This window comes from Oenanthe melanoleuca, chromosome 5 (assembly GCF_029582105.1).
Source record: "Oenanthe melanoleuca isolate GR-GAL-2019-014 chromosome 5, OMel1.0, whole genome shotgun sequence".
Lineage (NCBI taxonomy): Eukaryota > Metazoa > Chordata > Aves > Passeriformes > Muscicapidae > Oenanthe > Oenanthe melanoleuca.
Genome location: NC_079339.1, coordinates 47,047,887 through 47,071,942, shown reverse-complemented (window position 1 = coordinate 47,071,942; position 24,056 = coordinate 47,047,887). Strand labels below are relative to the sequence as shown.

General features: G+C 39.9%; 1 protein-coding gene across 1 annotated transcript; it reads right to left on the bottom strand.

Moving 5' to 3' along the window:
- Positions 1–8: 8 nt before the first annotated feature.
- Positions 9–23,668, bottom strand: BDKRB2 (bradykinin receptor B2). The gene is made up of 2 exons (XM_056493452.1): positions 23,566–23,668; positions 9–3,416 (listed from the first exon to the last, which is right to left on the bottom strand). The coding sequence occupies exon 2, from the start codon at positions 3,412–3,414 to the stop codon at positions 2,272–2,274; it is 1,143 nt and encodes a 380-aa protein (XP_056349427.1). The 5' UTR covers positions 3,415–3,416; positions 23,566–23,668; the 3' UTR covers positions 9–2,271.
- Positions 23,669–24,056: the final 388 nt, after the last annotated feature.

Here is a 24,056-nt window from a genome sequence, read left to right as displayed (position 1 = left end):
GAACTGGAGATTGTCAGTAGGTCAGATGTCTTGGATGCTGCACTTTATTTCTTGGGTTTTCTTTGCTGAGTGTATAAATGGTGCATGTGAATACCACAAATGTGTCATCACCCTGCAGAGTCAGTAAAATGGGAATTAAACAGCCTGTGAGCTGATACTCTCTGTTCTGTGATGTGCAGAAGCTGCTGCAGGGGCTTTTCATTGTTGTTGGTGTCTGCATAGAACCTTGAGTTATCAGCAGGCAGAGGAAAGCTACCAAAAATATTTCAGTACCCTTAGCTGCCTTAATCCTGATTTAAACTTCCAAAGACTCCAGGGTGGTCAACAGCACTCAGAAACGGGTCCTGGAAAGAAAGAGCTCAAAGTAACTAAAATTCTGTTGTTTCAGCTCACTTTCCTTTGGTGTAACAAGAAGTGAGGCAAGCATCTGGAACAGCTGAACTTCTGGCAAATCATTCCTTAGTAACAGGATACAGCCTAGAGAAGAAAATGCCAGGAAATTGCATTTCTCAAAGTACTTTATTTTCTTTTGTACATGCTTACTTGATAGAAAAAAAAAAAAAAAAAAAAGTGCCTGTATATTTACATTATTTAAATTAATGTGATATTAACATAGTAACATTTTTATATTTTACTTCTCAGTACCAAATACTCAGAAATAATTTCTGTTGCCTAAATAACCTCTGTATGGACTTCCTTTTGTGTAAGGATTGCATGAACAGCATGCTTATGGATGAGACAGTATGATAACACTGGATATAACAAAAAGCCTTGTAGTGTTTCATCATGGTTGTCCCTGTTGTTTAAAACATTTAAAAGGATGGGCAATAGAAGTATTTATGACATAGGGTTATACTGGATTATCAAAGAAAAACCATGGAAATTGCCTATAAATCATATACAGTGATCTAAATCCCATAGTCTTTAAGACACATCTGCACACTTCTATTTTGCAGCTCAGTTTTTTGAAGGATTAACACAAATTTCCCACCTTAAATGAACTTTATTGTTCTATTCAAGCTCTGACGGATAAAGACCATGTAGCTGTCATCTGAGGTTACTCATGTCACCAAACTCCATTTCCCTTGGTAGCTTTAAAAGCTGTTACCTTAAGTGCCTTGAAAAGAACAGAGACTCTTAGCTTTCTTAGATCACCTTCCACTCACTTTTGATCAAGGTTCCTAGAGGTTAAAGTGCATACAGACAATTCAGTACACTATGAGTTTTTTAATGCATATAATCAACTTAGTTCAAAAATATAGACAATAGGGGAAAAGTGATCTTGTATTAAAATCTCACAGATTAATTCTACAAATAAAATGTATGTATGACTAGAATCTGAAAAGGCCATTATTGAATTCTCTAAGCTTTTAAGACCCCTGTTATCTTCAGTTAGATTTCTAATGTAGTTAGGGGATGCTCTCCTTCATTTTCTCAGTTTCTTCTGTTTGTGAGATTATACCAGCTGTGCTGAGGTTTTATACATCCATTGAATAATATTAATTATGCCCTGTGAATATTAAAAACCTGAGTCTCTGAGCTGAAGTGTAAGCATGAATATAAATAGCATTCACTCACTCAGAAGGAGTAAGTGAATGCTTTCACTCCAAGGTAGAAGGGGTAAAGAATCTTCTGTGGAGAAAACTCAGATAACTTCATGCAGGTGGATGCAGGTTCACTCCCACTACTGCTTTACCTTTTTTTCAGCCACTTTTCATACATACTTGCTCATGTAAATCTGTAACTGGCCAGAGCAGTTGCAAAAAGCCACTGCTTGTCAATGAAAGAATCAGATAGTTTCTAATGACTGAAGAGAGAAATTAAAACCCCAAAAGACGGACACATCTAAAAATGCATCCTACAGGATTCACTTAACAGAACTTACTCACATACAAGCCCCTCCCAAATCAAAAATCTTATCTAACACACTTTTATGGCTGCCATATGTAGCTGCACAGTTCTGACAATGATTTTTGTACTGGGGCTCTGTTCAGAAATTGTATGCACACCTTAGAAAAACATTCCAAATGATCTATGTGCCTGGTATCGTTCAGCCATAAAAATGAAAGTAACCTAAAAAATAGGATTCAATCATGAAAAATATCCAATAACATTAGAAGCAGGTGTCTTTATGGAATTTCCATTAAGATAAAACCATTGTTTTCCCTCATGTAAGGAACACACGTGTTTATTCTGTGGACTTGTAGCAGACGGATATGGAGACTGATCAGTTGGAAGGCTTTCTTCCTTTAAGGATTTCCTAAAATTATGCTACTGGGGTAATGACATAACAGACTTTTTCCTTGTGTATTCACTTGAGATGGAAGTTCTTAAAGTGTCCAGGGAGTTTTCCATCTGCACAGACTGTAATTTTCTGCACCTCTTTGTGAACAAGCCCTTGTAGAACTCCACAGCCTTCTTCTGGAAGTTTTTCCCAACAATCACATACAAGACTGGGTTCAGGCAGCTGTTGCTGAAGGAGCAGTATGTGGCTATCTGGGTCAGTAAGTCATTGATGTCTTCCAGGCACTTGAGAGTGGGTGAGAAGTAGCGGATTGTGTCGATGAAAGTGCTGATCTGGAAGGGAAGCCAGCAGATGATGAACAGCAGGAGCACAGCCAGGACCAGCACGGTGGCTCTCCTCTCTGTCTGGACTACCTTCATGCTCCGGAGCTCACTGCTTCGTAAGGCTTTGATGATTTGCACAGTGCAATAGGTGATTACACAGAACGGGATCACGAACCCCACAATATTCAGCAAGCTGTTGTTTGTGGGCTCCCAGTAGCTGGCTGGGTAAAGAAGAACACAGGCTGTGATGTTGTACTCCTCAAAGGAGCGCAGATTTCGGAACACCATTGTAGGTGAGCACAAGAGCAGGGCACATGCCCAAATCACAAAACAATTCCATTTGGCACAGACGGTTCGTCTCATCCGTCCAAGGGACATGGTTTTCACCAGGGCCAGGTAGCGGTCAATGCTCACTAGGGTCAGGAAATAAATGCTAGAATACAAGTTCATGGAACTCATAATATTGACAGCTTTACAGAGAAACAGGCCAAAAGGCCAATGATAATCATTGGAAATATTAATGGCCCAGAAAGGTAAAGTGCAGACCAACATTAGGTCAGCAAATGCCATGTTTGCTAGGTAAATTTCAGCCACTGTGCAGCTGCTCTTGTGGAAACACAGGACAGTGAGCACAAAGGAATTTTCTATTGATCCCAGAATAAATATAAACCAGAGAAATCCAGGCTGAAAATCCTGTATCCATTTCCATACATCTGCACTAACACATCCATTTTGACCTATCTGATGCACTCCTGAATTATTGTGGAAATATTCTGGACTGACTGTGAGCTCCTGGGTGGTCATGTTGTACAGCTGTGTATCATTTTCAGTTGTGATGGAAACCATTTCTGTGAAGACAAAAATAGGTAACATAAGATTGCTACATCTAGCTCATTGCTGCAAAAGACACAATAAGAAAAGCTGTCTTTTGCTTTTCCTAATGTCCTAGAAGAATAGATTTTGAACAGGCTTACAGTTCCCTGGGTTTCTTTTCACAGACACTGGGTGTGTCTGTGGAATGTTTTACAGACTGCATTGCTATGGACAGCATATATCATTTATGGCCTGCATTGCAATTTTAGGCAAGTAAAACAGAGGGGATGTAGCAACAACAGATGCTGTTATGAATGGGTTAATTGAAGAGAACATTTAGAAGCCTTTGTTCACTAGAACTGATCTGCAGGAAGTCTTTGTTAATTCTTTGAGGATATTCATCATTAGTTTGTCTTCTTATCTTTTTATCTCATTATCCATGTTCTCCTAAAGGACAGGTGTACCTTGTGTCTCAGGTAAAGCTGCTAGTTCTGTGTCACATCCTGCAACATTCTACACCCTCCCCTGTAGAGCAAGAATTGAGTGGAATTCAGTGGTGCTTCCTCCCCAAAGAACAGCATATATTTTCTCAAATGTCATGACTGGACAAGACATTTAGTTTGCAGCTGTAGTTTGCAGTGAGAACACTGAGGGATCAGTGTTTGCCAGCAGTTGCCTTTCTCAGCTTCTCACAGAAATTGTCTGTGTATTTGTCTCTGTTACAGTCTCTTTCTGCAGCCAAGTCACAGAAGAGATAAATGGTACAATCTTCATGAGGGAGTTTTAAGAGGTGCTCAGAGGGTGGGTTGGCAATTTGGTAGAGACAGAACCATCCTATAAGCCAGGATCTGTCTGCAGTCAGCCAACTTGGGTGCAAGAGCAGTCTGAAAACCAGAACACTGTAAACATTCTACAGACAGAACAGCCTGGGATTGTACAGGGAGCTATTTATGGGCAGAAATGTCAGATGTGTACTTAAATGTTACTAGAACCAAACAGAGGTTGAGTGTGCAGCATCATTCACTGCTGATAAAATGTTTACTGTGTTTTCTTGTTCTATGTTCTTGGATAATAAATGCTGAGATATTATTCAAATGCAAGATTAGCTTCCCTGTACATATGATTCTCTGAACTGTTGGACAGAAATAGTATTGATCTTTTTTCAAGTCTTTATAATAACCACTGTTTATATTATCATTTGATTGGAGCTTTTCAAATATATTTTTAATTAAGACATTTGTCCTATTCAATTGTTAACTTGGCAGTGAAAAGGGACACTTGCAATTCCTGAAAGGATGAGAGTTTTCACTTGTTTTCTGGTTGCTGGAATTGTTGGCTGGTAAGTGCTTAATATTCATACAGAAATTTGGCTACTGGTTGCAGAATTGATGAAAAATGATGGTCATATTTTGTGTACTTTGTGTTAATAAAGCACTGTAGCACTTGAATATCTCAAAGTTCAGCTTGTGTGGATGTGAGAGCTGCCACTAACGAAATGCAAACAGCAGTTTCAAGTCTCCCTTTCTTTCTGTGCTGGCACTTTTCACTGTAAAACACAGAAGTGAAATACTAATGGATGGCCAACAAGAGGGCATCTGAGAATAGAGAAGTTCTGTTGTCTGATGCAATTATCAGAAACTGTTTCTTCTGCTGGTAGGCAGTGAACCAGCAGAAAAAAGTAAATTGTAAGTGCATTATTTTACACTTTGAGGATGGATGTAGGCACCTATTTAATAAGATGAGCATTAGTAATTCAGACAGTGGTCATAAAGGCCATGTTGGCTTTTTCTGTGATTTTCTCTCATTACCTTAATTTACAGAATTTAATTTACACCAAATAGTAGCTCCAAAACTGCATATTGATTTGTCTGTATTTTTCTCTGCAATTAATCTCTTCCAGATTTTGGTTTTAGAAGGGAAAGACTTAGAATACTTTAAAATAAATTAGTTATATAATATTACTGTGGTCAAGGAACAGTGTGCAGGGACTAGTTAGGATGTCACCAATTCCATGACATGGGGCTTCTGGCAACGTGCCTCCTTGATCCTGAGCTCAAGTCCTTCCATAATGAATTGTGGGCATGAACAAGGCAAAATGTGTTAATTACCAATTTACAAACCCTAATGTTTAGGGTTAAAATGATCTGCTTGATGCTATTCTATAGCACACAGGAGACTCATTTAAAGTATGTGACTGCTGAATGGGTTGTGATTGACAAAGCCACAGCTTAGAGAAGGCAGTGATTTGCTGTTTTCTTGTCATATTTTGATAAAAATAAATGTGATCCTTTTACACATTCTCTACAAACACTTTCTGTGTAATGCAAGACAAGCCTGATATCTCAGCAGAGACTTTAAATAAGATTTCATGTGCAGTCTTGATTGAAATACTACCCAGCTGAGATAATCTATTAGTACTGATTCATAGGGATCCCTGTGAAGGCTGAATTTGGACCTGATGTTCAAATCCTGCTGTGAGCTTCTCCCTGACAGTCTATAAAACCCACTGTCAGTCATTATCTCAGGCTGTTCTGGAGTATTTTTTTTAATAGCATTGGGAACAAATGATGGTGGCAACCAGCCCTGTGCCTCTTGCAGGCACTGCCCTCACCAAGGCAGGAAGGCTTTGGGGTTGGCTCATGGGGGATATTTTGGATGTTGGCAAGACCCTGCCAATGCTGCAGACAACAAACCCTTGCAGAGGGAGTGTGAGCAAGGGTTTAATCAACATCTGGGTTGTCATTACAGGCAGGTGGAGAAGGACTCCAAAAGGGTGGTGGTGACCTGTGCCATAGCCTGAAACTCTGAGGGCTGGGCAGTCACCAGGGCACCTTGGTGTCACCTGCCAAACTTATGGGATGTCCTGCTGCTCAAGGAATGACCCACACATATGGCACTGGAGGGAGCATGCCAGAAAACAGCATGAGTTGATCAGCAAGCCAAGGATAACACCCAGAGCCCAGAGAGTGGTTAATCCTAGAATGTGGAGGGAAATCTCCATGTTACAGCAATCCATGCTGGGCCTATGGAAGTTCTTGAAAGAAAAGGAGGGGAATATGTTGAATTGGATCAAAAAGTCCTCAAAGGATCAAGAGATACGAGCTAAGGAATGGAAGGATAGGGGAAAAAAGGTCAGAGCACACTTAATGCTGCTGCTGGGTTAATGCAAGCTCTGGCACAGCTTTACTCCACAGGTGGGATGTGCTGCTTCAGGTGAATGTTTTTCACATCTCTCTTGAGTCTGGATGAAGCCCCAGAGCTACTGAGCTCATGACTATTAGTACTGCTGCTGGTGTTAATCTTTTCTTGTACTATTCTAAACATTTTCATACAGTGAATAAATAAATGTCTCATGATGGGCTTAGTCATGTGTTATACAAGGACAAGTTCTGAAACATGCAATAGGTGTTCAGGTTATTTCAAAGTTACCTGCAGTGATCTGCTTGGTGGGAGTAAGAGAGAGAGAGACTTTGTATTGTGTATTTTACAGCTGTTGTGACTTGGCTGATTACATGTTTTGCAGAAACAATGTGTGGAATTTGTAATTAGTAAATATTAATTAATTAATTAGTAAATATTCTGAGATTGTCATAATATTAACCTTGCTAATTTAGTCCTCAGAGATAAGAGGTAGACCCTAAAAAAAGGTAAATGCTGTTATGATGGCAACTGCTGTAATATTTTTTGCTGGAGCAAAAGAGAATATCAAAAAGCATAGGTATACAGTTCTGATGTTTTCCAATACAGTGTAATTTGCAAGGACAAAGGATAGAGTGGGCTGAAGGCCCCACTAGTCTTCTCCCAATGGAGAATTTCTTTGATAGATGATCATCCATGATGAAAGTTGCCTAGAAAGCAGCCTTATTTTCCATTTATTTCAGGGGCTTCTTAGCAAGGCCATGTGAAGGATAGATATGCTACACCCAAACAGTAGCACTCTTAACAGAATTTTACAACTATTTGGTTTGCTTTAAGTTCTGTTAGTGGCCAGAAAGGTTTTCAGATTCACAGAGCTGGCTTGCCATACATTTATACAGCTTCACATACAGCTGGGGGTCAGGGGCACAGAGGGGAGAAAAAACTGGGAGCAAAAATATGAGTTTGAATGAGTAGTTGCAAACTGGCTGACTTCTGACACGGTGATATTTTACAAGATATGTTAGTCACAGGAAGAAATATCAAGGGCTGCCCCAGCCTCTCCTCCGGCTGTTTCTCTGCAGAGCCCAGCCTGCTTTAACACATTTTATTTTTTCTGTGAGTTTGTTCACCTGAACAACTCTAGCCCAGCTTGGGCAGCCAAGTGTCCACAGTGTAGCAACTATGTCAAGATGGACACAACTGGCATCATCACCAATCCTTTATTAAAAACTTTTCATGCCTTCTCTCAGACAACTTTACACAGCACTGACTCCTTCCCTCACAGGCAGCTCCACACAGCTCTGATTCCATCTCTCCACAAGTTCCCTCCTTCCTTTTGCATGGCTGGCTAAACCCAAACCTGGCCCTTACCCAGCCACCTAACCCTGTCTGTCCCTTGCACAACATCTTACCTTTTCTGTCCCTTGCACAACCACATGTCCTGGCCTCCTCAAAACAAAGCCAGCACACTCCATCCCAAACTGCAGCAGTCTCTGGGTTTCAAACTCCAACTAACTCTAGCCCAGTTGACCCAGTCATTTATAACCTCCATCCCCATTGGCAGGCAAGGCTGTTTCCAGTTCTCAGTAATTGGTACAGCTGTAATTCATTGAGGAAAATTTCCTTCTGCACTATCCTTACAAACCATTCTCCTACACCCTGGTGGTGCCTATTTGCCAGGCAGCCTTGCTTCTTCATGCCAACATAAAAGCCACAGTAAATGTAACACAGGAGCTGCCAGAGCCATGAGAGGAAAAAGGGTATTTGCCTGACAGATCTGCTGTGACTGAAATGGGAAATAGCAGGAGTTTAAAAGCTGCTGTAGGTAAGGGAGGTCTTCTACTGAGTGTGGTCTGTGCAAGGAAGCCTGGAAGTCCTGCTGACTCCATGGAAGTACCACTGCTCTCAGGAGCTTGGAGTGTAAACCTGACAGCCTCAGCAAGTTGTTAGGATGCTGTGGTGATGTCCCCTAACCTGCCTCATTTGTGACCATCAGACAGGTTTTTGCTGATCAAGGAGAGAGAAGTTTAATTTTAACAGCTTTGGAGGATTTGGTTCCAGGACAACGTCTATTTGTGAGGAAGGCGAGTATTTTTGTTTAGTAATAGATTATAACAAAACAATCTCAGTGCCTAATTTCTCCCTCAACCATTCCAGCAGGTCTAGCAGTCCTGGGGCACACATGATGGGATGGCATAAGCAGAAGCTTTGCTCAGCAAGAAGCCAAAGGTGTGCTGGAAGATTGAGCTTCAGTGGTGGACTCTTACATTCAGAATCTAGTATAAATCCACAAAAATACAGGCAAACCATCCTGTTTATAAATCCTATACCCTCTCCATAAGGTTTATTTTCAAAGCTCCTATTTCAACATGGTCTTCTTGCAACCTTTACTCCTGAAAACATCACCTTTGTCATCTTTCCCAAGTTCACAGGGACTCTTGTTTCCACCTAATCCAAGCCCAGTGGGACTGCTCACACCCCTCTCTTTGGCCTCAGAATGGGTTGGGTTTGTATCTTTAGATGGACAAATATTGGAAGGTAAAATTACATCACTCTTGCAGCATCTCTGAAACATGTTCTGAAACATTCTCTGAATTTCCTTTTAATTCTGTGTTACTGTGGAGGCATTAGTTATTTTGGAGAGGTAGAGGAAGCTTGGGAATCATTCCTAAAATGTTCTGCTTTTACGGATCCCGCAACATTAATTTTTAATTTCCAATCTTTGTATAATGAATCTCTAATGGGCTTTACTACATTTGAGGTTGTAGATCAGTGGACACTTCCTGGGCAGTGTTAACTTAAAGGTTTCCTGCTTTTCATTCACTCTTCACTGTCCCTTTTGCCTTATGGCTGCCCTTGCTGTTCATGAAGCTTCATGTTGGACCAGATTCAGCAACTTGCCTGGGAAAAAGTAACCTTGTAAAAGAAAAAATTCTTTTAAACACAAATCAGGCCCATACTTTAACAGTAAAGAAACATTTCTTTACATCTTTTCTGTACAGAGGAGGTACCTCTCAAAAGTCTAATTTTAAGATATTATTTGTTGTGTAAGCTTGAAGCTCACCATGGAAAGAAACTGTTGCTCTGCAATTACCACTAAAGGTATTTACATCAACTATGTTAGGAAAAATGAGGGGGGAAAAGCTGTTCAGTTAAAGTAGTTATTTTAATAACAATGAAACTAAGGTGAGAAGAGGCTACTAATTTTTCTCCCTGTGTGGGAGATGAAGCCACTCAATTCTATCTAAAGAAAGGTGTGGAGAGAGCAAAGTCTAATCAAGTGCAATGCATAGCATATTTTTGATATATAACTTTTATGCAAAGAACTTTGCATAGCGTATTTTTTTCTAAGTGGAAATCTTGAATATTTGAACTTTAAGCTCTCCAGGGTTACAATTTCCTAAAAAAAAAAAATCCTATACTTTTCAGCTTTAGAAACCTAGTATGTTATTTTTTTCAATACTCTTTATAAAACCCAGTCAATAACTGTGATGACTCTGACAAAAATGTATTATTTCTGTGTACAGTAGTTATAACTGAAATGGAGAAGAACAGCATGGCTGGACTGTGGTGAGAACTGGAAGCAGAAGGAAAATATGAACTGGTTCAGAGAGAAGTACTGTCCTTTTCACAGGGCCTTTGTATAAGGGAAAGGGCTCGTCTCATTATAAAGTTTTGATTTAGTTCAGATTTGGTGGTGATGTTTGAGTCAGTCCATGTTTGACCTCTGACTTGCTGCCATCAATATTTTAGAAACTTTTCTATTAAGATAACCTCCAAAATATTGCAAATGTTACCAAAGCAGGATTTCACTGTCATTCTGAAAAAGCAGATTTATTACAAGAGTTCTATTTAATCTAAAGTGAGAAATATCACTTTCAACATTAGAGGCTGTTTCAGCCTCTAATTCAAAATACAGAATCTGCAAATTTCTCCAACAACTATATCATTAAATTTCAGCCTTGTAATCCTCAGAACTTTCAAAGACCCAGCTGAAAAAGCCCAGAGTAGCATAGTTGATCTTGTAGCTGACCCAGCTTTGAGCAAGCAAGAGGTTGGCCTACAGACCTTCCTACCCACATTATCCTAAATTCCTTAATTTGCACTTCTTGTGCTAATAAATTAAAATTCCAGTTGGATTAAGGCCAACAACAACAAAAAAAATCCTAGAATCATAGAATGTCTTGGGTTGTAAAGCACCTTAAATATCTTCCAATTCCAACCCCTCTGGAATAGGTCTGATCACCTATCATTCCCATTGTAATATTTATGAATGCCATGTGTTATTGTGATAAGTAAGCAGTAATTTTACTAAGATTGCTTTATGAAAGTGAGTGGGTTCAGTATCTCCTGTGAAAATTTGTCAGACAGGCTGTTAGGGGAGGCTACATGGGCACATCCAGTTGTGATGAGCACAAGGACTAGATGGAGCACTCTTGCCATAAGGATGTAGTTGCAGGTTTGTTGCTTGTGTTAACTTGCTGGGCTGTTCTTTGGAGCTATGTAACTCATCTTGTATGGAAATCTGTCACAAATCTCAGCCAGTAGAAAATATCCCAGTAAAATATTGCTCCTGGTGAGGATATTCCTTTTGCAGAGAAAGACTGCAACAAAGCATCATTAAAATAAAATGGGAAGGGTATAAGCAAATAAGGAATAGGGAATGCCAAATTGAACACTGCTCTGGAGTTGTGATGAAGCATGTCATAGCAAGGCACAGCTTGGATGAAAGAATGAAATATGAGGATAAACAATAAACCCTCTGCTAATATTAGAGAGGGCTTATCAATAAAATAAAGGAGGTCTGCAACTGTGGGGCCATCAAGAACTGAAAATGTGAGACATAGAAAACATGTGCATGGTGATGTGATCACAGCAGTACTTCCCTAAGTTAAATTTAGGTCTGAATAGACCTGGTTTGGCATTTAGTTTTCCTGAAGATTTCTGTTATGTTTATGCTGTGTTGCTTTTCCCTTCCCTTTTGTTCATGATGGATTAGTAAATGCAGTAGAACTACCCTGAAGTAGAACTTCCTGTACTTCTCAGCCACTGTTATAATTCTAATTCACAAGCAGAGAAAAGTTTAATTCCAAAACTAACTGCTCTGAAAACAGGTATCACTTTTAAATCCTCCCAGCACACACTTCAATTTCTGCTGTTCGAACAGCTTAGAAAGTTTCAGCTGTTCTGATTCACAGAGTTATTTTTCCCCCACCTCCATCTTCCTCAAGACAGTATATTTCTTTGAAAAAATTAAGAATATGAAGGTCTTAAATAGAAGTGTTAAACAAATATAAGCCAGTTTGTTCCACTCTTTGTAGTCATTGGGCAGATGAAAGATACATTTCCAAATCTCTATTCTGTTTATCTTGGAATAAAATCTGGAAATTGGGTGATTCACATGCCTGTATACCAAGAGGCCAGATGCTTATTGGATAATGTTGATTGAGAGTATTTATCTTTATGAAGCTATTTCCATTTAGAATAAATACTTAAATAAATATTGAATCTGGGTCTTCCATCTTTGGAAATATCATCAGTTTTGAGGTTTATAATGTCAACCTCACAGCTCCTTCTCCCTCTCCTTGTGAATACTGCTCTTCTCTTTAATTCTCCAGGATTTTGATCTTCTTGGACCCACCCAGCTCCTGCTCCCTTAGGCTTAATGTGACTCTGCTCCATGGCCTGCTGTCCCTGAACCAAGATGATAACTTTCTGACCCTAACAGCAAAGCACATTAATCTTGTGCAACACAAGTCACAGCTGGATCTACACTTTTTGTGTGTATTGTAGTGTGTTTGTTCAAAACGTTTTGACAACTGAGAAGGAAAATATTCAAACAGGAGAAAACTGACCACAAGCTCACTCTGCAAGGCTGGCAGGATAGTTTGGTTTGTTTCTTTAGGCATTTCCCATATGAGAACAGGTAAGGTTAACCATGAGTGCTCATTGTCCAAAGCTCAGTCAACAACTGGCACTTAGGTTAGTGTCAGGAGAGTGAGAAATCCAGGAGCTGCAGCAGGAGTGGGACTGCAAGAGGGCTGCAGGGATGCAGAACCCTCATCCATGTGACTTCATCCTTGAGAACATTTTCATGAGAACCATGCATAGAGTAAGATTCAGCCCACACCTGGAGTTTGGTTAGGGCTGGGGGAGTGACAGGCTATGCCTGCTCCTTCAGAGATAGGGTGAGCCCTGTCAGGCCCATGCATGTGTTAGAAACCCTTCTGACACTGAGTCTTACCAGTCCTCTGTGTTCTCCCATGTATGTGATATTGGGTCAGCCTACCTTTGTATACTGCTATCTTGAAATTCATTGTTAGCATTTGCTTTCAGAGAGCGCTGAGCATAACACTGAGCTTCAGGTCTGCAGCCATGTCTGACTTGTGATCTTTTGGGCTTTGTTTACTTGATTTTCATATTTCGTTCAAAATGATGTTTCATATTTTCTGTTGTTAGCTGGGAGGCCTCCTGCAAGCAGGAGATATGATCAGACTGTGGTTTGCTTACATTTTTAAGATTTGCAGAGTTTATGCTTGGCACTGGATCTGTTGCTCAGAAGATGACATATATTAACATAATTTATTCCTGTTCCTAGCTGGTTCACTGCCTAGTTTGATAATATCTCCCCCCATTGAACTGTCCTGCAAGCTGAACTGTACAGTGAGAGAAGCAGCCAAAGCAGTGCTTGGAGAGAAAGCAACATGCCTTGGTCCCAGGAGCCTCACAGGGCTCCCTGTTGGGTGTCAGTGACTGCTGGAACCCTGACCTTGTCCTGGGGCAGAAATCTTGCATGTCCCTTAACACTCCTGCACTCATGGTGTCTGATTAGAAAGCTGAGTGATCACAGCTTGCATGAATTAACTGAAGCACAAAGACAAATAAAAGACTATAAACCAAACTAAACTAAAAGTTTTATAATGTGACATGTAGATTTACAAGCTGGGACAATGTCAAAGCTGGTTGTATCTACTCCCTGAGCTCTGCAGGCACAACAAAAATTCTCTGCTGTAGACAAGGGATTTCTGTACCCCATCACCACTACAAAATTAAGTGCTTAACAAACTAGTGCTGTGAGATCAATTTAATATCCACTGCAGGACTCTGATACCGTGTGAAATGGCAGGTCTGATGGTATCAAACAGTACAATGTGTCTCTCAAATGGCAGACAATACCCTGAGCCCAGTGAATAGCTAAGGCATCCAGTGATAAAGAAATGAAATGCTAGTGATCATATCAGGAGTGGCTTGTGCACTTAGATTATATTTCTTTCTTAAAGTGAGGATTTCCTGCTTTAGAAACCAGTCTTTCCTGAAACCCAGATAGCTCAAGAACAAGGCCAAAACCAGCTAAGCTGGAAAAGAAAAAGGTGAATTTTCACCTGGCTGATAACAGCTTTAGGGACATGGGCTGGGGGAGCTGAGCCATTCCTAGTGTGGGTTCTCAAAACTGGTCTTGGGGTTTTCATCTAGTTTGGTTACAGTCTTGTACAGTATGAGAGACAGGAGAACACTGATGAACCATGCCAGTGACATAAATTGCTCAGTATCTTCATTACAGAGAACAATAGGAATATCCTGCAGAGAGAAGTGGATGATATTAGTAAAGTCTCAGAGGTGGAATGGTAAGAGGAAAAGGCTCTAAGTCCTGAAGCATATCAGTTCCCCAAGAATATTAGTTAGTGATGCTCTTTTATTTGTCTTGCTGCAGTGGAAGCACAGAAGAGCTGTTCAGAAGTGAACCTCCAGTCAAGGCTCCTCACTGATGTGCACATGAATGTTTTCTAAAGCTTTGTTCTTTGATGCATTGCTCCCACCAGACCTCTTCAGCTCAGTTTAGCCACACCTTTCTCTTAGCAATTGAAACACTTCTTTTCCCTGGGTAACAGCATTAGGTTCTCATGACTATGTAAAATGTGAAGGTCTAATGGCCTAATAGTAATTTTCAGTATTGGTCCCTCTGAGCATTAAATATTTAATGAAGAGATTTGCCTTTCATATGAACTGGCTGTGTGCCCTGAAAGCACTTTACTTCCAGCACCTTGAGGACATTTTGGCAGCCATTTAGGAAAAAAGAAGAGGTTTGCCATCTCAAGTGCCTGCAGCCACTACAATAGTTCCACTGTTGTCATGTATTTGCAGTAATGCAGCATTTCCCAAACGTTTTCACTACTGTCTTTCACAGGTGTGGCCTTTGAGGAAAGCCCAAGTGTTCTCCAACAGCAAAGAGCTCCCAAAGAAGCTCACAGTATGTGTGGCTGAATTGCTGTTGTCACAAAGTCTAATAATGGTTTCTTTGAAAGCTACTAAAGCTGCTTTCCTCATTTCTTACCATATAGGTGACTAATGATTTTACTCCTCTGTAACTAGCAAAAACATAAAAGACATTTTAACCTGCCACATCTGCAACTACACAGTCATGCCTGCCAGCAGCTGGACATGTTTCAGTCACTTCTGTTTCCATTGCTGAGCTACATACTGATGGCTCTGCAAGCAGAGGAGCCTCAGCACAGGACTGTAAGTCAGAAATAATGCCTTGTGTATCTTAATGCCTTTCACCACAGGATGTATGGATGCTTCACTGAGTAATGGCACAGTTTTTAAACAGCACTTCAGGCTCTGACAACAGAATAGGCTAGAAAGTATCAAACAATAACTATGTAATGCCTAGGTGAAATTATAGCTTTAATTTTGAGCAGGTGAAATCCAGAAGAGATAACATTTACCCAGGTTGTTCAGGTTAGCACGTCTAATGTGTGGGTTTCTGAAGATGGTCCTAGTTTAATTTAGAACTTCTGACAACAGCTACACCAAACTATAAACTCAGATTTCAACCTCCTGACTCTGTTTTCTTGTGGATCATGGCAGAGAATGGTCCCTAGCATGGCTGATTTGTGTCATGGAAGGCAATACAAATGTGACATGATACTCATTGTCTAAATGACAGGTTGTCTTTATAAAAGAATTTGAGGGTTTATTTTAAATTTCATGTTCTTTTAAAAACTAAAATCAGAGTGTGGCAGTGCAAGTAATGGTGAGTTCCCTTCTCATGGAGAAGCCTAGTCTGTAATGTCCTTCACTTCTTAAATTATAAATTTCAGAAAGCCATTTTGCCTTGTCCTTCCTAGGTCAAACACATCCTCCCACATTGTTGTTTCTTGAGCAGCTGGGACAGTCATTTCATATTATTTTCGTGTATCTGCTCCTCACTTTGCCAGTGCATGAAGTATTTGCAAAGGGAAGGAGGTCAGTTTTCAGACAGTATAGTTAGAAATCATCATACTTTATATATTGTAGAGAAAATCTCAAAACCAGAGGTACCTGTTAGAAATGCTGTATAATTCACATTATAGTGAACTTCAAACTCTATTGCAATTTTCTTGATAGTAACAGCAGATAAAAATTAGATATAATCCAAATGGAGCCTATTTTTCTACTGAAAACCCAGGGGAAATCTAATGGCAACAGTTCTTTTAGTGGAATACACTCTACCTCTATTAGAACTTAAGTGTTCAAATACATGGTGATAGGGATTTGGTGATTGAACTGTACAAACATGGATGTGACTTTCAACACTGAGAGATCTAGAAGATTCAGGGCACTTCTCTAGCCAAGAAGCAGTATAATTTACAATGCTGATTTACAACAGTCAGTGTTTGGATTACCATTTTAATTTTGCCTTTTCATGCTTTGCCAGTGTTGAAATTAAATTGTGTATTAATTTATTGTTATCCTTTTGTTAGCAACAGGAGATGACAGAGCCCTGCTGGAACCTGGTGCAGACAGTTTGTTTTTCACTCTGTTTCTGAGCACTGGTGTTCACAAAAAAGATATGTTCTATCTGCTCTTTCCAGAATGTCAGACCCAACAAAAAAATACAGGATAACAATTAAGTTAGAGAGACAGATTCCCTTAGTATATGCCACAGATTCTTCAAAGAACTATTGTACCCAAAGCAAACAAAAAGATAAGGTTTAATGTCTTTGGTATTGACACAGACATTGACTCAGCAAGTTTGCCAGTGACCCAAGTTGTGTGGTGCAGGTGACTGACACACTGGAGGGAAGGGATTTCATCCAGAGGGAAGGAATTCCACCCAGAGAGAAGAGATGCTTGAGAGGTGAGCCTACACAAACCTCAGGAGGTTCAACAAGCCAAGTGCAAGATGCTGGCCCTGGGTTGGGGCAACCCCTGATATCAACACAAGCTGGGATGGAGAGCAGCCCTGCCAAGGAGGGCTTGGGGTGCTGGTGGATGAGAGCTGGACATGAGCCAGCAGTGTTCACCTGCAGTCCAGAGTGTTCCAGACTGATCCAAAGCAGAATGGCCAGCAGGGCAAGGCTGCAGTTGCTGGACCATAGCTTCTGGTACCTTAACCTCACATTTACTACAGCTACGTAGGAGATAGTTTTTAAAGTGTTGGAGGAGGGGAAATTTCATTTCCTATTAAAATGACTATCAAAACAGAAAATTCCTGGAGAAACTGATTTTAAAAGAAAGATTTTTCACAAAAGATTTGGGCAATATAACAGAAAATATTTTAAAGTTGTAATTTTTTTTTTTGAGCAAAGGAGAAGATGTCCTGACTGCTCTCAGGTGACCCAGATCCACTTTTGCTCTCTCTGGCCAAATAAGAGTTTAATATCTCTATAGTTAATAACAAAGTAGAGTAGTTCCAAAAAACCCCAAAAAAACAGAGCCTGATTCACTACAGTTTATGCCTCAGGCACTTGCTTAAGAAGGAAGATGCCTCTTTCAAAATCCATTATCAGTGCTCCCCATTCCCAGGCAGATTTATTCTCTGCATGTGATTTATTCTGTGGTTTGTTTTCTTGCTTTTGTTAAAAATGTCAAGACCCTTCACCAATTTTTCTCTGGAACAGAAATATCTTCTGACCAGCTTTGTTAATTTTGAAAAACATTGTGATTTAAGTTAACCACATCACTGTTTGCCCCCACTGTAGAAGAGAAAGCACAGTGCAGAATTGTGTGACAGTTTTCTGCAGCAGGCAGCAAAGGCTCATGGCAGGATGTCAGGGCAGGAGCAAGTGAAGGGGAAATGAGTGGAGGTCTGGAGGGGAACATAATGCTGCTAAAGGAGAAGCACTGCTGTTGGGAAGAAGCAAAGGATGGAGAAGGAGAAATGTTAAGTTGAAATGGAAAGAAGGAAAGAAGGGAAAAAGAGGGGTTTAATTTTCCAAGAGAGTAAAGAGCAAAAACCAGTATTTGGTAAAACCAAATAATGAATAAGGATTTTTGCCTAAGTCAGGTATATGCCAGGCTATTGGGAGCTTTATCTGGGATTTTCATTTAAAATGTTAGAAAACTTAGGTAGTATACACAGTTTGGATCTGTATTTTATCCAGCTTCCAAATAGCCCAAAATCTGAAATTGTTTGATTCTTTTATTGAAAGTCAAAAACTTTTCTTTGATTTTTTAAAGTCATTTGACCAGAGTACATTTATTCTAAGGCAAAATTTATTAAGGTATTCCACTGAATCCTTTTTTAAAACCAGAGAGAAGTGTGCAGTGGAAACCTGTCTTTAGAAATACATGATGCAAAAAGTAGAAGGCTGGAACTCCAGATGTCTCACACTGCTCAGTTATGAGCTGTAGTATGATTTAAATGCCAATTTGGAGCCTACATCTATTGTAGAAGAAAATGAATTGCTGTCTTCTTACATTTCCAAAAAAGACGGTTCCTGAAGTATTGCAGGAAGCTCTTACACAAAACTGACTCCACTTTGTTACTTCCTTCTACTTCTGGGAAATGTTCCTTTTTCTGGCCCAGCTGACTGGAACTTATGAGCTATAAGGTGACTATTGTAAAGAAAAAAAAGAAAAGTTTCTCAGAGGAAAGACAGAAGGTGAGGGCACAAAGTTGCCTTATGAGATCTGCCTCCACATGCTGATTTAAAAAAAAATGTGTATAAGTTGAAACTTCTGTGGCAGATATCCCAGCCATTCATGAACTGCATTCACATCTGATTCATCATGACTGCTTTAGTCAGACTGCACTAGTATAATTTTGAAAATGAACTTGCAACTCACAGAGGAGAAGGAAGAAAACAGGTATGGAGAAAGCTCTTAAGTTTTAAGCTGGTTCCCTTGTTCTGGCAAATTCTGTCTTATTCAAATTTGCTATTTACTGTAAATCTGTACAGATTACAGTCTTGGAAGCAGATAACATTTTTTGCTTATCTGTCTGCCCGTGAGGCATGGTTCCAGTTCCTTATGACTTGGAAATTTAGTCATTAACTGCAAGAAGAAAAAAGCAAAAAACTGATTTTGCCCAGCAAAGGAAAATAAATAAATAAATAAATAAATAAACAAATAAATAAATAAATAAATTCAAAAATGCAGCTGGTGTGTTGATCCAAACAGATGCACACATCAGAAATGTCTGATGAAAATATTTGATAGTTGTTTTGAGTAATGTAAAAAATCTGTGAGGAAAGTTATGGAAGTTCCATGTAGGATTGTCCCCTAGCAATGGGTAGGACAGGGCTGCATGGATATGCAAAGAACATGTGTTTTATTTCCCTGACAAGATTCTAATAACTCTAAATCTGTGTTTGTGAGTGTACATATATATATATATATATATATATATATGTATGTATGTATGTATGTAATGTATGTATGTATGTATGTATGTATCTGTGCATAGAGAGAGAGAAGAGAGAATTTTCACAAAGCAGACATTTCCTGGTCACCTTCAGTGCCTCACACCTTTTGCCTGCTCCTTTGCTGTTTACTCAGGGAGAAAATTGCTTGTGTGCACTCCTAGCACCAGTAGAACAAGGCATAGGAAACCTTTCTAGGTGATGCCAAGGTGAACAGCCATCTGAGAGCTGGTCTTGAACAGGTGTAACAGGATTCTGCATGAGGAGCACGTGGGAGGGCTCCCCAGAGTACAAACAGTGTCAGGTGGGTTTGTGTTAAAGGATTCAATCTGAAGAAATAAATAAAGAAAAATTCATCCTTGAGCTCAGGTATCAGACAGATGAGACTGTTATAACAAACAACCTGATGACAGCAGGCTGAATGTAAGATTCATTGGCTGAATTCAGGGTGAATGAAGCTGTGCAGTTACAAAGGCTGATTTTTGATTTGGAGCATATTATGTGTCCCACAGCTGGGTTCATCTGTTCTGATAGGTAAAGGAACAGGTATGGTGAACATTTCTTTGTAATCTCCTAATTCCACAGCTAGGAAAATCAGCCTTCCACAGACTTTTCCCTCTGGAGACTGAGGCCAGAACAAGAGAATGTGTCAATGATATGTTTGTTAAGCAGGCTACCAGTGAGCAAGTCACTCATGTCTGCATAAAACCTTATCTTCTATAATCTGTCATTATTCTGCTTATGCTGATTTGGAGGGCACTGCATTCAGTCCAGCTGAGGATTTAGCCTGTGTAATTTCTTGTATCTCTTTTTTCTGTGCCTCCATCTGCTTGTTTTCTTGGTGAGCTGTTTGCTGCTGCCTAGCAGGTAGGAGCAGGAGCTCTGGAGACACTGCCATGCTGTCTGTGTTACACTGATGGGCAGAGGCTTTGGGGGTAACCAGTGTGCAAAAGTCTTGTAAGCACAGAGACAGACTGTGCCTCAATTAACTTCTAATCTAAGCAAAATCCAAATATAACACAGAATGTAGAATATGCTTTATTATAGAGAAAGTCTGCTGCAGAATGAGGTGAGAAGTGCATGCAGAGCTGAGCCAAAATCTAGCAACAAGTACTGCAATATTTCTGTTGTCCTGCTTGTTTAAGGATCAGGGCCCAGCTTTGAATTAAGAAGGCTTCACAGCTGCTTTTTGTAAAAATGCTGAAGGTACCTGATGAAACACTTCCAGTTTATTGGCCTGCCCACCACCTGTATGGAGTTCATCCTCCACATCAGGAAAGGGCCACATGGCTGTGCTCCATGTGTGGGCAGAGGGACCTGCTGTCCTTGTGTCATCCAGGCACTTCAGAGCAGCCCTTCAGCTGGTAGGAAATAGGAAATCCCACAACCACGGCAGAGGGACAGACCACCCCCGCACCGGGTGTGTCCCAAAGGATTATTCCTTTCTGCCAAGGCAGGAACACTGCAGGAGGAAAAGCACCTATGACCAGTTCTGCCTCTGGGCATGCATGCCTCAATCCTGCTAATGTTAAAAAGACCTGGCCCTCTTCATGGATCACTCGCCTTTTTTTTTTTTTTTTTGTGGCATTTAACTGTAATCTCAGATAAAACAGATGGGAAAAATGGATTTCTGCATTTTGTCAACTCACTTCTCTGCAAATAACCATAGTCCGAACTGTGTCTGTGCAATGCTATCACTATTCTGGCAAAACTTAGTGTGCAAAGCTACTGAATCTGCAAACCTGCATGATCAGATTTGTTTGCAGGGATCACACAAACCAACCCGACCTTGCTGAATCAAGTTGAGGAGTTAGCATGTAGAGGATTTAAATATAGCATAGCAATAAAAGTAACTCAAATCCAGCCTTTCAGAGAACATCAAAAGTCCTGAAGTTTTGCAGCAGCTTTGCTACAATGTCTGCGTGCTTTGGACTTGCCTATCATCAGAGTGAAGATAAGAGCTTTCAGCAGGCAACTTTGCTCCTTGTGTTGTTCTGGTCTGTGTCCCATCTGTGCCTGTTGTCCAGCATGTAACTCCTAAGTGGAGTGTTGGACCATGGCCAGAGCCCCTCAGCCCCAGTTCATTAGCTTTATTTCTAAGTAAACGAGGTGTCACCACTGGGGTGGTCACAAGCAGTCACAGCCTGATGTGTGTGAAGCCACCCTGCGGTGGCCAGATTTAAAGGGCTGCCCTGCCTCGGGGCTGCCACAGCTCTGGGATGCTCTCTCCTCCCTCTGCGCCTCTCAGAGCCCCCAGCCAGGGAGAGGCTGGTTCAGCCATGTGCCTGCCCCCCTTTGTGAGTCAGCACCCCAAGGCTGTGATTAAAGCCCAGGAAAGGCTGGCAAGGGACAGCTTGGGTCTCCTCTAAAGTACCTGTTCCTTTACAGCTGTGCCAGCCAGGCAGAGGCACAACTTTCCATCCTGATGTATGCAGGATGCTAAATGCAAGATAGAGGGAAGATAAGGTAGGGGGCACCTCATCTGTGTGGAGTTCTTGAGAGGGAAGTTTAAAAAACCATGAGTGACAAGAGAAAAAGGCTAATGAATAATTTTAAAGAAAAGTGGACATTTTGGCCAAACTACATTTTTCTCTGTGTTTTTTTTTCATTTTAAACTTTATACTGATTAGCACTGCTAATGGGTTCAGGTGTACTTTTGCAGTTGATTTGGTTACTGAAAGGAAATTTGTTTTGAAAGCAAAGCTCTACTTCTGATAAGTATTCCAAGACTTGCAATATGAATTTTTTTTCCTACTGTGACTTTAAAAACAGTGGCATTTGAGTGTCTAAGAGATTTTTACATCCTTCTTTTAATTAAAAACAGATTATCAAACACTGGCCTTTCTTAATAAATTTTAGGGTCTTCATAATGAATGTACTGAAATTCACCCAAATTCCTTTTGTTTTCTGCCTGAGAAATACTTGAAATATTAAATAGCTACAAGAATTTTTAAAGCTGTTTTCCTGTGCAAGGATGGGATACTTATTTCAGGAAGCTCTAACTCAGTAGGAAAGGCAGTTCTTTTGTTAGACTGTTGGTACAAAATGTTCAGGTAACACTGAGTAACTCAATTAATCTTGTTCCCACATGTACTCAGGGGCCAGTGGAAAACCTGACAAAGATTTACTGGAGGTGTCTCTGATCTGCTATTCCAAGGTCTTTATTAACTTTGGTGTATTTATCCCTTCTGTTTGTGTTTTCACTGTTCACACTGAAAATGAGACAAATACATTGGGAAGTCTATAAATGAACCTGGAGTGCTAAGACACTTCTCTTAATTTTTTTCTTAATGATTGCATATTATCAGAGACAGAAGTCATATGACTGATATTACTCAGTATGCTGATACTTCCATCTTAGACACTCATATGTGAAAATAGAGATTTCTTTTGCCTAGATAACTGTCCTCTAGTTTCTAAGAAAAAGATGTACAGCTGTTTAAGATAAAAGTGTACCCCTATCTTAGGAGATGGCATCTCAGATTACATACAAAATGTTAAAACAAGAATTCTAATGGCTAACTATTTGAACACTCTTGGTTTTTTGGCTATTACACTAAGAAGGCTGCTTAGGATACAGAATAATGGAAAATGAATAGGTAAAAGTATAGCATGTATTTCAACTCTTGTGGTTTTTTTGTTATTCTAATTACAGTACTAGCACTAAGCTCTTTGTTTTCATCAGCACCTTAAAAGTCAAGCTCCTACTGATTTTTTAAAAAATTCGTACAGATTTTAAAAAGAAATTAATAATGTAGCTTAAATGTCATCAAAAACCTTTCTTCTTTGTAGTATAAGTTTCAAAGGCTTAGCCTTTGCCTTTCGATGAGCACAGATGAGACATTAGCAGTGTAAGGTACACACACATGCACTTCCACATCCTGCCCAACAAAGTTTACAATCAAAATAATAAACAGAGAAAAAATTATCGCTATGTACAGAAAATAATTGACTCTTCTTTCTCCCTACTATTTTGTAGGTAATTTCTCAGCTAAAACTAAAGTTAGCTGCTTGTACTTTCTGATTATTTTTGTGCGATGAAAGAAACGATGCCTTGGTGGGATTATAGACATGAAGTGTCACCTGGACAGGAGAAATCCTTACTCTCCAGCACATGAGACAGTATCTATGGCAGGTCAAGTACCCTGTGGCTTTGATAGCGTATCAAAGTGTATACTTTGAAATAAGGAATTTTTTTTTCTGTAAATATTATAACTCTGCAAAACTCAACAAGTTACAAAATCACATTAGCAAGAATCATTTTTCTCCTCTGTTTTCCTGGAACAGTAATAATATCAGCTCTCTTGTCTCTGAACCATTAACATATTAAGAATTCAATAAGTGGTTTCCAAGAAGCAACAAACCACACTGAATTTAAATAGTAAGAGCTTTTCATATAAAAGGGAAGTGAAAAACATACCTTGACTGAAAAATTCACCTCTGAGCAGATACAAAGGAGTGAAGTGAAACACGTCTCTGGCAACAGCTCCTTCTCTAGTATGAATGAGTCTAACTTATGATTTTACTGCCCCTCCCTGAACACAGCAGAATCATCACTCTGTTGATGACATCACATTCCTGGATTTTCTCCCATACTATATTTTAAAAACAGTGTTTATCTACTGTATCCAGTGTGAGACCACTGATATTTTAATATGGGTGGCAAACAACACAAACACAGCTAAGATACTGATGTTCCCCAGTGTGTGTGTATAAAACAGTCATGTGTTTGTACAACATCCTCCAGAACTGTGCATGAGCATGCACGCACAAACACACAGCTCTTATCCTGATTTGGGGCAATGACGAGAGCATTTTTAATTTTACTGGTGTTACAGCTAAACAAGCCAGCTTTCTGGAGGACTTGGAGCTTTAAAACAGAAAAGATCAAATATCTCTTTTACAGTCTAA

Bases quoted from the DNA above. Each gene is read 5' to 3' on its own strand.
- BDKRB2 (XM_056493452.1), bottom strand. From the start codon at position 3,414: ATGGTTTCCATCACAACTGAAAATGATACACAGCTGTACAACATGACC.